The sequence below is a fragment of the Poromitra crassiceps genome, assembly GCF_964638095.1.
Source record: "Poromitra crassiceps genome assembly, chromosome: 1".
Classification (NCBI taxonomy): Eukaryota; Metazoa; Chordata; class Actinopteri; order Beryciformes; family Melamphaidae; genus Poromitra; species Poromitra crassiceps.
In genome coordinates, this window is record NC_139623.1 from 33,292,077 (window position 1) to 33,308,896 (window position 16,820).

Genomic DNA, 16,820 nt, shown 5'->3' on the forward strand with positions numbered 1-16,820 from the left:
GAGTAAGAGATTGGCCAGTTCAAAGGCAGTTCCTGCTGTAGTAGTGGCTGCATTGAGGCTGAAATAGGTAAAAAAAAATAGCATTGACAGGACTGCTACTCACATCTGCCTGAGTTTACTGTAGAAGTTCCAGAAGAGCGCCAGGCTGAGGCCACTGAAGTCCAGCAGAAACTTCTGCTTGAATTGGGAGACATCCTGCAGAGATGGAGATGACCATTGTAAAACAGTCTTCAACAATGTATGACTGTTGTTTTATGATGGACCGAATTTTATGAGTTTATGACATCATTGTTATGTTCATTGTAGGGATGTCAACAATTCACCGTTAACCACCGAGAACATCTCTGACCGGTTAAGCATGTTAGTCAAACGGTTAATTTGCATATTGGGCGAGCAGCAGTGGGCGAGGCCACGAGGCCGCGCAGTGGGCAAGCCTAGGAATCAAGCGCGCGAGATTGCTAGTAGGAATTAAAAGTTTACAGAAAGGCTTTTCCAAGCAGGAATCCTGTCTTACTCTATCTCTCACAAACCTGTCTTACTCTATCTCTCACAAACCTGTCTTACTCTATCTCTCACAAACCTGTCTTACTCTATCTCTCACAAACCTGTCTTACTCTATCTCTCACAAACCGCCCCACCCCCTTCAGTAGAATTCAACATGAATTCTACTGAAGAAAATCCACACTTTAAAATGTTTAACGTAAGTCCTCTGTCATCTCTCTGTCTCTGTGTGTATCTGAGCCAGTGTGTCAGTGAGAGTGAGGGAGCCCTCGTGCGCCCCTCCTCCTCCTCCTCCTACACACAGAGAAGCTGCTGTGCTCTCCTTGGATCACTGAAGAACCAAAATATACCCCACTCTATGACACAAGACATCTATCTTCATCAACATCATCATCAATATATAAATGGGAGCTGGGGCTCTGTCTGTGTCTCTGTCCCACTGTGATTGTCCCACTGTGATGACATAAATCCTACTGTGACATCATCCGTGATGTCATAAATCCCACTGTGACATCATCAGTGATGTCATAAATCCCACTGTGACATAATCAGTGATGTCATAAATCCCTCATAAATCCCACTGATGAAATCCCAGTGACATCATCAGTGATGTCAGAAATCCCACTGTGACATCATCAGTGATGTCATAAATGTGACATCATCAGTGATGCTGGTCTCATTGGCCACACAGCAGCCGAGCTGCGGGCAATGCCGTGTTGCGGCCGAGCTGCAGGGCCAGCTTGGCGAGCTGTAGGACGGGCGAGGCCGCGCAGGGGGCGAACCTAGGAATCTAGCGCGCGGGATCCCTAGTATTATAAAAGGCAGCAAGTGGGCAATGTTTGTTTAAATTCTTGTCCCACTGATGTCATAGGAGGTAGGGGTGTGCCGATTAATCGTATAATCGATGCATCGCGATTAGTCACGTGACGATTAAAATCGTTTCACAATGCTCGATTATCGATTTGCAAAAAATTGCAATTTTTTTTTTTTTTTTGCAATTTTTTTTTTGCTTTATTTGCAAAAAATACTGTATTTCGCTTGGAAAGCAGTTCCTTAACTGTAAAACGAGACCAAAACCTAAGTACTGGAAACTGGAATCACTGAAGAAAGCATGCAGGGTGGCTGTAACATGTGATGCGTGGACTTCAGTCGCAACTGAAGATAATGGAGGTACATTTGTTTGTTTACTTTAATTAATGGATACTGACAAATATACCTTGCTTAAAAAAAATCCTGTTTGGTGAAAAAGATGCATCGAAAATCGTGATTAATCGTAATCGTTTAATAATCGAATCGTAGCACCCTTAATCGTAATCGAATCGAATCGTGAGGTGCCTAAGGTGGCACACCCCTAATAGGAGGCATTGTGACATCACTGATGATGTCATCAGTGTCATATAAAAGGGGCTTAGGGCAATCTCTGTTTCAATTCTGTCCGGGAAGTGATGTCATCAGTGATGTCACTTGAACAATTGTTCATTGTGACATCACTGATGATGTCATAGGCATTGTGGCATCATCAGTGATGTCATAAGTTGCTTTAATTAAAAGCTTCAATGGTCTCCGTTTAATGTAGCCTGCCCTATGCAAAGGATGTGCAATTGGCTCATTTTAACACACATTTCAGAAAAATTGCCTTTGTGCCCTGGCATGTGGCGTTGTGCCTGGAAAAAATTGGGAAAGTAAAATTTACCAAAAACTGACATCCCTAGTGTATTGTATTTATTTTACTGTATTTTACTTTTAACAGGTGCTTTTAAAAACATCTAGGAACAGGCATTGCAAATTAGCCCTCGGCTATAAATGCTATGATACAGGACATCAGATGTTTTAGTAAACGTTACTATGTGTATCTGTCCCTACTCATCTGCCATTATGAGAAACTTTGAAAGCTTTGAAAGTAGCGCCTTTAAGCAGTGATTACTACTAGTTACCATGTCTCGTGTAAGCTGCTGGATGAAGAATAGGGTTTTGTTTAGCAGACTAAGGCCAGTGACAGCATGGCCCTCGGAGCCCTCTCCCTCTGGATTGAGGTGGTCCAGGTCTCCAAGTCTCTCTGCCCCAGGCCACAGGTAGCCACTGAAGCTGAGGGTTTGCACTCCAAGGCGCTCGGCAGAGTCCTGCCTGGCACACAGGAACTTCACCATCACAAACTGGGTAGACAAGCGGAATAAGATGAGAACATGTGTGGCAAATTGCTAATCATGGCATTTAGACTTTTCCCAACAAAATAAAAATACTAAAAGCTAGGGCTGGCACTAGAAAGCAGCAAATGACAAACATGACATAGTGTTATGGAGTAACTGACCAAAGAAACTCTGTCTCAATCTTAAGTGGATGCACCATGTACCTTTGCAATGCGACACTGCTGCAGCTTGATCTCCACATCGTTCCAGTCATCCTCAAGCTCAAACCAGCCAATGGGCTCGTCCTCAGACTGAGCTGGACTCTTCACACTGCAAGGTCACATGACAGCAAGGACCATCATTCACATACACCACTGACACATAAATGCTGATGGACTATAGACTATAGACCCTTTTCACAGGGGCCATTTTGTGTCTAAAAGGCAGGGTATACACAGGTGCGAGCAAAACTGTAAGGATGGTTTCCAACTTTCAATTATGGAAGTTGGAAACCATCATTACAGTTTTGCTTGCACCTGTGTTTACTAGGGGTGGGAATCCCTGTGGATGCTAAGTATGTCCAGCTCCAACTTAAAGGAACACTCTGACCATTTTCAACCTGCTTTGTATCATTAGAACATCAGTAGTATATATATTGAGTTAATGAGTTATTAATTTGAGTTAGTGTGGACCAGTGATGTCACTGGTCCACACTTTAACACTCAATAACTGTCAAATTAAATGACAGACTTCAAAACAGTTAACAGTTTTCTGATATACTACTGATGTTCTAATGATACAAAGCTGGTTGAAAATGGGCAGAGTGTTCCTTTAACATGGTCCATAACATCTATAACAACAGGGCCTCTGACTATCTCAGCAGTCACTTTCAGAGGAGTGGAGATACACACTCCCACAACACTAGAGCCAGTACTGCTGACTTGCGTCTACCTGGCTTTAAAACAAACTTAGGTAAGTGCTCCTTTAAATTTATCTGGGCTACAAACTGGAACATGTTGCCCCTCCACTTAAAAATGTGTACAAGCAACCAAGGTGTTTTTAAGAATAAGGTCAAATTGTGGCTTTTTGAACAAGTCCATGCCTAAGCTCTGATGTGCATTTTTCTGTGTATTTTTTTATGTGCACTGCATACTTTCTGCATAATACTGTGTGAATGTAACTGTTAATTATTTTCATGATTGTATTGCTTTTTTATACCTGTTTAACCCATTGATACCTGATGCAGCATTTGTGTGTGTATCCCTTTAAGACCGCGAACTGCACGGTTTGCGGTCTTAAAGGGATACACACACAAATGAGGGATATACACGCAAATTGACTTTATTGTGCTTTATCCTTGATGTTATTCCTTGAGAGTCTGTACTTTGTTTAGTACCTTGTATTTAAATTTGTAACCGTCAAATAAAATAAAATAAAATAAAATAAAATAAAATAAAACTAGAGCCCGACCGATATATCGGTCCACCGCTATTATCGGCCGATATTGGCCAATAACCGATATATCTGTATCGGCCGATATGTTGGCCGATATTGTCGATATTTTCTTATTTTGTATTTTTTAAGTTATAGACAGCATCTGTATTTTATCTATTTTTCGCAAAATAATTGCGATATTTCTACAACTTCGACAATGTACAATTGCGACTTGTAGGCGTTTCCATTGAAGTTGAGTTTGGTCTGACGGCGCACACACCTGAACGCAATTCCCCATTACCAGCAGCTGCCACAGTGATTACGCACAGGGATCTGCCCATATCCCATCCCCTGCATGCTCAAATCTAACCAATGGTCAATGCAAATCACAACATGAAGTTGTGATTTGCATATAAACGAGCCTGATTATCAATTCAAAAGAAAATGAGTCGCAAAATGTTGCTGGCTGCGGTGAATGCAAGCGCGACAGACAGAGGAAAAAAGGTAGCCTTTAACTCATTCATGGCCAGTTTAGGACTGCCAATATTTAGCACAGGCCAAAGATTTTCATAATTGTTGGTCATCTTTCAAGACCCACAGTAAATTATCTATTAGCACCAGAGTGATTTGCAATACCTCAAAATGAAGATGTACGTCTCTGGGTTCACCAGGAAAAAAAAAGTGAGCTTTTAGCATGTTCTGTACTCTACTTATATCCATTTATATACACCCTGTTTTCACCCAAAAAGTCTCTCTGAGATGACAAACAGGAGAAAAGTCAATTTCTGTAAAATACACATTCTCAAGCAGAACTCGCTCTCAATTCTTTTATTTTGAACTGTATTGACATCAGACATGTAAATACTATTCGTTATGACACAAATGAAAAAAAAAAATATATATATATATATATATATATATACACATGAAGTGCTTTTTTTTTTACATTCAACAATACAGCAGTGTGAGTGAGTGTGCAGACAGACACACAGACAGACAGACAGACAGACACACCGACAGACAGACAGACAGACACACACACACACACACACGATCCCCCATCGTTGCGTGATTTCTAACCCCACATAGGATAAGCAATAACCACGCCCTGTGGCGCTGGGATTGGCCAGGAGCAACACTGGAGGGCACGCAGCCCAGCGATTTCATGAACCAACTGAATAGCTCTTGAGGACAGCGGGCTGCTGTGACTGCCTTCTGCCCGCTGCTGCCTAGCTGTTCCTGTGTTTATTTTGATTTGTTCTGGTACACCCGTCCTCGTCCATGTCTCCCTGTCATATCCTCCCTGCTATTTGATCGTTCCCGTTTTCCCCTCGGCTATTCAACACGTCCTCACCGCCCTCGCAAACTGATCGATCATTTCCTCATTCCTCCGATGATCAAACACATCTCTTGATTACTTTCTCCCGTTTTCTCCCGGCTGGCACAGAGGAAGGCGACTCCAGCTCGTGCAGCGCGCCGAGCGTTTCAATGGCGTTTCTCCTGTCTGCACAAGGAAGCGTTACCCATTTTCTGCTTTTCCTCTTGCTCAATTTCAAAACAACAGCTGCGGTATGTGTTTGTTCACGTGTTGTCTTAGATGCTAGGGACCTGATACTATGTCAGGGGCTGGGGAAGTGTTTGAACTACGCCCTGCAGTAATAAAAACAAAAACACGTCAAACACGTCATTGGCCCTCTGGGCTATTCCTGATAACACGTCAAAGACGTCTTTGGCCCTGAATGAGTTAATAGCCTACAACTGGTCCGATTTAGAGATGGAGGGGGGAAAAGGCTGATTTGGTTCAATCAGAATGTTGTGTATTATAACATTGCACCTGAAACGTACTCACAGTCACTGTATTCACTTCAGTCAGGAGCACTGCACCGGTGTGTGCTTTTCATCCACTCATCTCGCCGCTCAAATGCACGCACAGGCAGCCTGCTGTCACCATGGACCGATTTCTGCCATTAAACATGATCTACCCCGGCTCTGCCTTTGCACAACACTCGTCTTTCTGCTAGGTAGCGTTGCTTCAAAGTTTTCCACTTGCTGCGGGAGTTTTGCCACGGCTTATCGAACCGTTTCTCCCTCATTTTCCGCTGCTTTTCCAAAGGAGAAGACGGGTCACATGACGTGCAAATGCGGAAAAAGTGTTTCCATTACACTTTTGCGATAAACTGCTATATCGACACGTCTGAAAAACCACCTCATGAGAGCGCAAAAACGTTTTGCGATATTTGGGAGGTTTTTCGAAATTTACGTGTTTCCATTACCCAATTTCTATTGCGATATTTAGATTTTGCGCATTTCTGAGGGTAATGGAAACACGACTATAGACAGCTTGCTGTTCCTATTGACAACATACTGATCACTGGCACAAAAGGATACTGCACCGAAATACAAAGGGATCCATCTCAGAGACAAAAACGAAGAGATCCTTACTTGTCCTGTACAAAGTCTTTGTAGTCCTTGAAGTCCCACGAGTCATATCTTTTGAACCTCTTGAAATGCTTTTCTGCATCGAAAGGGTTTCCCTCCTTGTACGCGAAGACCAAGCCACATTTTGCTCCGATGGCTCCTTTTCGTACCTTATCACACAAAGAAAAGATGAGGGACATACAGCAAAGCTGTATCATCAGCGTTCTCACTGAAATGGGCTAGTGGAACTGTGTCCTGAGACGGACACATCTGCTCTGACACACTTTCCGGTCTTTTCATTTCAGCGAACGCCAGCTAGTGTTGTGGAATTACTTTAGACATGTCTAACAATCTACATGTCAAATTTAATATGAATCGTCCAGGTAGTGCAGTGGTAGATTCCGTGTCTACCAACACGAGGGCCGCAGGTTCGCACCCCCGTGTCATCTCCAGCTTGGTCGGGCGTCCATACAGGCACGATTGGCTGGTGTCTGCAGGTGGGAAGCTGGATTTGGGGTATGTGTGCTGGTCGCTGCACTAGCGCCTCCTCTGGTCGGTCGGGGCGCCTGGTCGGGGTGGAAGGGAACGTGCTACATCCTGCCGGTGAAACTCCCCCTGTCAGGTGAAAAGAAGCGGCTGGCAACTGCGCATGTGTCGGAGGAAGTATGGTGCTAGTCTACGGCTCTCCCCAAATTGGCAGAGGGTGGAGGGAGAAAAATTGGCCAAGTACAATTGTGGAGAAAATGGGGACAAATCTGAAAAAAATTATATAAAAACAAAATCATATGAATACATGGACATTTAAATGTCCAAATAGTTTAGGAAAGTGATTTTGATGAGAGAAAGCCGTAGGAGACGAGCTTGGGCAATGTTGGTAATCGATTGCTAATGCCTCGACTGCATTGTTTAGGTTAGCATGGAGCCAGGGTGTCCGACTTAGCAGGATGCTAGCCTAACACAATCCTTTTTTCAGACTCTGGTAAAGACAAATCTAAAGTGAATGATTAAAACGATACTGCTAGAAAGGTAAGACGTTATACTTCACTTCTACATCATTAAACTGGCTGTAAACATTACATGGTCATAACAGTAGCTAACCGTACCTTGAAACTTGAAATAATAGGGTCAAAACTGTCCGACTCAGAACACAGTGTAGTTAATGAAAAGGAGCCTCACTTTGATCTTCATCTGAGTGACCTGGAAGTTGCTCTGGTCCTCTGTAGACAGGATCACACTGGCTTTCTTCCTGCCGCTCTCCGTGAGAAAACCTTTGGAGGAACATACAACATTCAGTCGTACTTGAACAAGACGGCAGGCACTCAAGCTGATAGTCAAACAAAAACTTTCATTGTTGTTTTCTCATTGACAGAGTGGTTTATTGTACCATCTCCAGTGGAGGATTCTGTGAGCATGTTCTCTGGTCCTGACTTCTCCTCTTTACTCTTCACATCACAGGCCTGTAGGTGCAGCTGGAGGGGCTTCCCTGGAGCATGACAGACATACAGCACCACAGGTAAACATCTGATCATTTTCCATACATATTGTAATTATAATTCATAAAATGGTCTGATTCAACACCGCAATGCAAGTTTGCAATCGATTTTCCACTCTACAATCCACTAATGCATTCTCTTTTTCCACTCTACAGTCCAGTAATGCATCTCTTTCTTGTAGGCCGTGCACTTAATCTCCTAAGCCTACGCTTTCAAATGTCCCCTGGCCAATGGGAGCAGAGGAGGGCTGGTCGCATTACCGTTGCGATACAGCAGCCGCAGCCTAACAGAGGCCATAGAGGAGATGAGGGCAGAGGCTCTGTACTCAGTCTCCAGCTGATCGCTGATGCAGGACAGGGCCTGGAGCACTTTGGCCACACTGCCTCTAGCCAGAGCAAAGGCCAGCAGGGTCAACTCAGCATCAGGGCTCACACAGCAGCTTCAAAACAACCAAGAAACAAATACAAGTTAGTATACAGTGAGCTCCAAAAGTCTTTAGACAGCAACACATGTTTTGAGGTTTTGACTCCATCTACATTACTTTGGATGGTAAATGATACAATGACAATGTTTAATGTACAGAGGGTTTTGGTGTATTTTCACATAAAAATAAACAGTGCACTACAGTGTCTTTTTCAGGGTGCCAAAGGTGTTTGGACAGACTAAGTATATTCAATACATTTGTCATTTTTCGTACGTGGTGAACAATTTCATTTTCAAATGTGCATTAGATGTGATTAGTCAGCCACCCACAAACACTGACTACACATGTCTCAAAATTACTCTGAAACATTATGGAGGACAGTTGGGCTGAATGTCAACAAGTGAAGCGTCAAAGGCTCATCCAGCTTCAAAACATCATGAAATATTGAATAACCAATTTGACATGACTGTAACCCAGAAATAGGCTCTGGGTTACCCAGAGCCTACTTCTGGGTATGGTCCAAGACCACTGTCCCGCAAATCCCCCCCCAGTTCTAATTTTTCTTGGTAGTTCACAGTTGATGTTAACTTCTTATCTAGGTAGATAGCTTGTTCCAAACTTTGCGTTGAGGTTTTGTTAGATTCATTCCTCAGATTTTCTTGAGAGTTGGTGACTTTGTTCCCAAGTCCTTTAGATTTAAGGTAACACTTGCCACTATTGATCAATGATAGGACAGCCTAATGGTTATCGTAAAGTTACATTTGTTGTTGTTGTTGTTGTGTTTATTTTTATTTTGGGACGTTAGGATGCTTCTGTAATACACTTTTCCTACCTTAAATTAGGATAGGAAGGAACTGTTAATCTGTAATGGCTATTTTCCTGAATCCGGTCCTAACTCTACCATGATTATCAAGCAGTTAAGACAGGATTTGCCAGTTAGGCAGTTTCTGTAATATGGCCCCTGCTCTCTATGTCAAATGGAATGGAGATATTGTGTCATCATCCCATTTGATCAAGGTTTGGATTTTAGCCTGTTACTCTTTGTCGTGCATGATGAACTCATTTCAGCCTGTTACTCTTTGTCCTGCATGATGAACTCATTTTAGCCTGTTACTCTTTGTCGTGCATGATGAACTCATTTCAGCCTGTTACTCATTGTCCTGCATGATGAACTCATTTCAGCCTGTTACTCTTTGTCGTGCATGATGAACTCATTTTAGCCTGTTACTCATTGTCCTGCATGATGAACTCATTTTAGCCTGTTACTCTTTGTCCTGCATGATGAACTCATTTTAGCCTGTTACTCATTGTCGTGCATGATGAACTCATTTCAGCCTGTTACTCTTTGTCGTGCATGATGAACTCATTTTAGCCTGTTACTCATTGTCCTGCATGATGAACTCATTTTAGCCTGTTACTCTTTGTCCTGCATGATGAACTCATTTTAGCCTGTTACTCATTGTCCTGCATGATGAACTCATTTCAGCCTGTTACTCATTGTCGTGCATGATGAACTCATTTTAGCCTGTTACTCATTGTCGTGCATGATGAACTAATTTCAGCCTGTTACTCATTGTCGTGCATGATGAACTCATTTTAGCCTGTTACTCATTGTCGTGCATGATGAGCTCATTTTAGCCTGTTACTCATTGTCCTGCATGATGAACTCATTTCAGCCTGTTACTCATTGTCGTGCATGATGAACTCATTTTAGCCTGTTACTCATTGTCCTGCATGATGAACTCATTTCAGCCTGTTACTCATTGTCGTGCATGATGAACTCATTTCAGCCTGTTACTCATTGTCCTGCATGATGAACTCATTTTAGCCTGTTACTCATTGTCGTGCATGATGAACTCATTTTAGCCTGTTACTCATTGTCCTGCATGATGAACTCATTTCAGCCTGTTACTCATTGTCGTGCATGATGAACTCATTTTAGCCTGTTACTCTTTGTCCTGCATGATGAACTCATTTTAGCCTGTTACTCATTGTCCTGCATGATGAACTCATTTTAGCCTGTTACTCATTGTCCTGCATGATGAACTCATTTTAGCCTGTTACTCTTTGTCGTGCATGATGAACTCATTTTAGCCTGTTACTCTTTGTCGTGCATGATGAACTCATTTTAGCCTGTTACTCATTGTCGTGCATGATGAACTCATTTTAGCCTGTTACTCTTTGTCGTGCATGATGAGCTCATTTTAGCCTGTTACTCATTGTCCTGCATGATGAACTCATTTTAGCCTGTTACTCATTGTCCTGCATGATGAGCTCATTTTAGCCTGTTACTCATTGTCCTGCATGAGGAACTAATTTCAGCCTGTTACTCATTGTCAAGCATGATCAGCTCAGGGTGGCAATGATAGGTCAGTGTGCTGATGTAATCCCAGAGGAGGGTGGGTCATTACTCTGCTATCCTGAGGAGAAATCCATCCACCTCCTCCAGGATGTTCATAGAGAAGAACTTGGGGAACTCGGTGGATGACGGTGTTAGGGACAACGGTGGCATGTGACGCAAGGCTTTTCTAGGAGAAGAACAAGACACAAAACCTCAGAACACCAGCACTGGTCAAGTAAACACAATGAGATCACAACATCTTCATGATTGTCTGCATAACTTGGTTGCATATGTAACAAACCTTCAGCATACACAACACACGTAATTATTTTCCAAAAAATGGTGTTAGATTCCCTTATAAAATACATCAGAGTTGCATCTCACTGTGTGCTCTGAAGGACAGTCTGCGCCAGTACGGGGTTGGTCTCCATGGAGGCGGTGACCAGGGAGGTGAGGAGAGACAGGTACCAGATGGCTGAGGCATCCGAAACAGACACTTCTTTACTCTTGGTGATCTGATAGCCCAGCGTCTTCAGGCCGTGAATCCGCGTGTCACATCCGTCGCTCAGGCACCGCTTGATGTTGATTTGGATGTCTGAGGTTTTGTACAGAGATAAAGTCGTTAATATACTGATGATGCAAAAATGTTGGCTTCACAACATTTTGATGATGCTGTTTGAACTCATTTCATGGTAATAGTTCGCCCTCTTTTGAAGACATAGTCTTCATTCACTCCAGTTGGTTTGGAGAAGGCTGCTATGGAGCTGCTAGCAAACTTGCTGTATGTTAGAAACTTCAGTGTTGCAACTGAGATGAACGTGGACTCAGTTCTCAGTCTGAGAACTTTCTCCCAGCTTTTGTTGTTAAAGTGAGTGGAAACAATTAGATAGTAAAAAAACTGCATCGCAGAACCAATCCAAAATCTTTAGGGCGGATAAAATGGAATCAAACAATCTAACATTGCTTGCGACATCCACATTCAATGTTTTAAAAAGTTATCTCCGTGTTAGCGGCTGTTCACACTGGAACACTTGAAAATCATGTCGAGAGCACTTCCAATGCACACAGACCAGCGCACGGAGCGTTTTTGTGTGTCTGTGTGTGTGTGTGTGTGTGTGTTTTGTTTTGTTTTTCCCTGCTGTCACGCGTAGTACAGTTCAGGACGCAACGTTGATTGTTCGCACTGTAAACGTGAAAGCCAGATTATTGGCAATTCTGGCAGCAGCGGAGTTTGAAGATCCCCCTGCCAGGAAGGGGTAGGAGTGACACTGACGAGCAGCGCACTTTTCCTCCAAATGTTCAGCTTGTTTCAGCGCTCCTAGCACGTCCTTACCATAGAGTAGGGATGGGCATCAATAATCGAAAATCGATAATTGATCGTTAAGGAATCACTTCGATCATGTGGAATTTTTATTGATGGGTTTATTTTATCAAATATATGTGCTGAGTGGATTTCACTCATTTCACTATGTGGTCGCAACCAGGTGAGGGCGCAATCCAACTAGTTTTATGTGGAGCTGCCAAGGTGAATCATGGGAGGTGAATAAGCAGCACTCAGCAGCCAGCGGAAGCGGAAATGCAGATAATACGACTTTAGTCACTGCAAGCACTTCGATGCCATGTACAGTATAGTTACAACACAGCCACAACGCCAATGATACACCACTTGGAACAGCGTACATCCAAGCCTGGTTAACGTTAACGTGCGTTCGCGTCTCACCCTGCCCTGAGCTCATCTTCCTAGGCTGGACCGGCTGGACGCTGGAGTTAACTTCACTTTATTGTTTATAAGTGGACACTAGTCACCACCGCCTTAATATGTGAGTCACTGTTAATTGTTTATGAGGCTCTAAGTTAAATAGGCATACATTCAGGCAGTGTCTCATCATAGACGCGTGGTCAATGGGTCAGCATGGGGGAAATCCCCCGTTCTCCCCATTCAGCAGAGTTAGCATAGACCAGACCAGGCAGACAGGATCGGGGATTTAAAGGGATAGTTCGGTTTGTTTGAAGTGGGGTCCTGTGAGCTAGTTCCATACACTAACTGAAATAGGAAAAGCGTTCTGGATGCTGAGCACACCGTGTATCGAGACCCGGCACTCTGAAGCAGCAGCCTCCAGAGCTCTCTCTCTCTATTTCTGGGGGCCAGGAACTAAAATGTAATTTAGCCACCTAAAACAACGCCCACCTAAACAAATCAATATCAGTGTACATGTACCCTCTATTTTGACAATTTTCAGCGCTTTACTTTACCGTCAAACAGCCATCTCATGCGGCACTACATTTTCTCCCAACCGTAGAACTACCGTATTCCTAAATACTAAACGCCTACACAGAGCCGCTGTTATTTTGGGTTATTTCTCCCGGTTTGTTATTGAAGACAACAAATAGAATACACGAGCGAGGATGATATGCCTTTCACCTTGGTGACAAGAGGATACAATTAGGAACCAGACAGAGTAATATACAGAAGAGGAACTTTTGCAGACAGTGAACAAGCAGAAAGAGAGACGGGGAACTGCCATAATATGCTGCCTTACTGAATGCCGGTGTCCTGCAGAACTTTTTCACCATTCCCAGGATAAATTGGGGAAAACATCCCAGACCAGAGGGGCCAGGTGACTTGTTGTCTCTAAAGTCTACACGCGTCCAGTCTGAACAGCCCCTTACAAAGTAATTCACTGTATCTCCAGTTTGTTTCACTACGGAGCATAATGGGGGAGAGCGTCATTTCCGGTAACTTAACATGTTTGTTAGTGGCCGTTCTCAGACCATTGGTAGGCGGAGATCTCCAATTGTCTGGGAGCCAAGACTAACATGAGGGGGAGTACCGTAGATATGTTGTTTTGGGGTGAACTGTATACTACCTTTAAACACTCAAATATACCTGAACCAGTGTTCTGTAGCTAAAACGGCACTCTAGATTCACTGGAAAAAAGATTTCCCTACGGGGTTCAATCAAGGATCACATTTAAGAACAGAACAGCCCATGATAAATGAGCAAACCAGACATTCTGACATACGCAGACTCACAGGGGTGTGTGATGTTGGCATTCTCCAAGAGGGCAACGTAGCCTGTGACATTGCTGGGGATGCGCACATCTCGGATCTCCTGCAAGGAGCGCCGGTTTTTACCCACAGCCACCGATACCAGCTGAGGCATGTAGCTGTGGTCGTTGGAGGCCACGGCAATGGCCAGACGTCTCAACACCACATCTGGTTTCATTTTTAACCTGGGAACAGCAAAGGGACAAGATACCACTTTAAATGGCAGTAAGGCCGGGATCCTCCTAGTGGCACTGGCAGGTAGTATCACCTTGTGGAAGTTTGTGGGCTCTCAGTGGCTAGTCTGTGGTACGCAGTGGCAGCCTTTGGCGCTCTGTCGGCAGTTACTGTCAACTAGGGCGGGGTCAGATTTCCTCAGACACGTAACTACCAGGTAATGCAGTTGCATTGGGGCCCACAACAGTTTAGGGCCCAGACGCACGGCCCCTCACGCAGATTCCAAACTTCCACGAGGTGACACTACCTGCCAGTGCCACTAGGAAGATCCTGCTCAAAAATGGATGGTATATGGAACAATATCCCCACGAGTCGAGTATGAGATACATGGGTGCGGGTGAGCTGTCAGTCACAAAGTTTTTGAGTCACATATGTGCCAGAACAAATGCTCTTGCCTTATCCAGTGCGAGCGTGCACTGCCGTCCGACTGCCAAAAAGATGCAGTTTCCCCATTAGTCATCTTGTAAATGTCTGTGACGTTGGATGAGGCTTCGATTGCGCTGTAACATTGTGTGACCACCTTGACCTTGTCCACCTCGGGATCACGGTTCAGCTCTGCTCTATACTGGATATCTAAATCTGGGAGGAACAAGAACAGATTGAGAGGCTAATTATAACAATTGTATGACAGTTTAGAACTATTATTTCTTTAATGTTGCTAGTACATCCCAAAATCATCTGGAGAACACGATGTACTTCAAATTGCTCAATCAACACTGGCTGGCCATGCCCATCATCCCAATTTCTGTTGTTCACCTTTCTCCTTCTGCAAGAGGAATTCCAAGAAATCTTGGACCACAGTGGACCTCATGGTGCAGATACTGTTGTAGCCCTCTAAGAGAGGGAAAGGGATGGCACTGCTGGGAATACGGTTCCTATGCAGGAATTTCAGGATCTTGGAGGCATGTGCCCCTAACCGGTCTTTGGACTTGGAGAATATATCAACAAAACCTGAGAAGAAATAGTGTTGATGAACAACTTTGAAAAATCAGAAAACTAGGTTAACTCCTCTGCTACTTGTCAACAACACCTAGCCTTCTAATTCAAATAAGGTTGGCCTTATTCATCAATGTTAGAGTTTAAAAGATGTGTTTTCAATTTTGCATAAACATGTGACCAATCACAAACAAATCACTTCTACCTGGCGTTAGGGAGCAGGCTTGGAGTTGTCTTATCACATGACTCAGCTCTCCCTGTAGGTTAGCTCCATTGGAGTTCTTCAGGGCCATCAGCATGCTCTCCACATCAACCACCCCATCTCCCTCTGCATCAAACTGACCAAAGGCCTAAAACAGGAGCAAAGACAAGGTAAACCATGCAGACAACTCAACTTTACACCAATATTAGCACCATAGCACATAGCACACCAACAACAAACCCTATGGATACAATAAAGCTGGGGAAGGAGTCAGGACATGGACAAGAAGACAAAATATGACAAGACAAAAGGATTGATCGATAACTGATTACCGTATGTTATACAACAGTTAGTTCCCATCAAGTAATTGTGTAAGGGAATTCTGAAAGAACTGACAAGACACAAATGTTGTTTGTTGTCTCAAAATACCATTACTTGATCATTAGCTTTGTTGACATTACAATTACATACACTGTTGTATAAAAGCAATATCACATGCAACGTTGTTATTATGACCACTCTTGTATGATATTGTTTACGTTTACATTTCAGAAATATTATTTCCAAGAAAGAGACAGGTCAAACGTGAAAGCACTTAAGAGTTGGATTTTTTTTTTAAAGAGGCAATGTTGGCTATAGTATTTACTATTTAAAGCATAGCCATGTCCATCCACAGACTCCATACAAAGCCAAACACAGACTAATGCACTCATTCATTAGATAACACAACCTTTGGCTGAACAACAAATGGAGGCCTACAGACAACAAAGCAGCTTGTAGGCCAAACCTGAAAATGACAATGATGGACCTGACAAGCAAACGTGGCTGCCAACTGACAGCATATCGTGTCTGTCACACACCGGTAAGATTTTTACAACAGGTAACAGGGTATTTTATGTCTGACATCACTAGGAAACAAATGGCTGCAAACTAGCCCCATATGTGGGATAGGCATGAGTCGCATGATCAATTGACATTTCAAATCACTCAACTGACAGGCACGTTTGATTTGGTGTGTGATTATACCTCTTCACACTCATCTCTCGGAGCATCTCTGCTCTCCAACATTTCACAGAATTGTTCCACATTGACAGACTCTTCTCCTCGGCTTAATCGGTCCTCCAGCCACCGAACCAGCACGCCCTCATTCCCGGCCAGGACAGACTCTGGAATGGCGACCCCCGAGTCGCTAATCCGAGCCGCGGCTTCCCTCAGCTTCACTTGCTCTAAGAGCACCCCGGGGCTGGGTGGTCCACCGGCCGGCACCGGGAGGTTATTCGACCCCCTCGCGCTTCTCCCAGAGCCGGAGCCTCCGCCGCCTCCGACGCCGCCGCCAGTGGCCGCAGAGGCCGGACTGTCTTCCGCGAACCCCGGGCTCTCCGCCTCCACGTCCTCCTCGTCGCCGCTGCCTCCCCCGCAGCCGCTTTCCGCATTCCCCATGTTGCTTTCAGCGACCTAGGGCTTCCCCGAAACTCTCTGCGGCCCAGTTGGAGTCAGTTTTGAAGCAGATATGTTGGTCTGTACACAGACCTCTAACCTAGAGCTCTGCCGTTCACTACTACCGCATTGACGTACAGCACGTCAACCAGCCAGGCTGCTGCGTCATTTGCGTCGTAGTTCGAGCATGCGCGGTACCGATCACAATCACGGAAAAGGAGGGTTT

The 16,820-nt window shown here is 44.1% G+C and overlaps 1 protein-coding gene across 1 annotated transcript in view; it reads right to left on the minus strand.

The window, feature by feature from the left end:
- zzef1 (zinc finger, ZZ-type with EF hand domain 1) overlaps window positions 1–16,597 on the minus strand; it is a gene marked incomplete at its 5' end in the record, with an annotated part of 70,759 nt that extends 54,162 nt beyond the window's left edge. Inside the window, 14 exons of the mRNA XM_083637088.1 lie at window positions 104–195; window positions 2,436–2,654; window positions 2,852–2,957; window positions 6,504–6,649; window positions 7,656–7,747; window positions 7,864–7,962; window positions 8,233–8,411; window positions 10,808–10,924; window positions 11,122–11,332; window positions 13,771–13,970; window positions 14,415–14,598; window positions 14,776–14,970; window positions 15,161–15,305; window positions 16,184–16,597. Of these exons, the coding sequence (XP_083493214.1) occupies window positions 104–195; window positions 2,436–2,654; window positions 2,852–2,957; window positions 6,504–6,649; window positions 7,656–7,747; window positions 7,864–7,962; window positions 8,233–8,411; window positions 10,808–10,924; window positions 11,122–11,332; window positions 13,771–13,970; window positions 14,415–14,598; window positions 14,776–14,970; window positions 15,161–15,305; window positions 16,184–16,597 (2,399 nt within the window). The remainder of the gene's footprint in view (window positions 1–103; window positions 196–2,435; window positions 2,655–2,851; window positions 2,958–6,503; window positions 6,650–7,655; window positions 7,748–7,863; window positions 7,963–8,232; window positions 8,412–10,807; window positions 10,925–11,121; window positions 11,333–13,770; window positions 13,971–14,414; window positions 14,599–14,775; window positions 14,971–15,160; window positions 15,306–16,183) is intronic.
- Window positions 16,598–16,820: the final 223 nt, after the last annotated feature.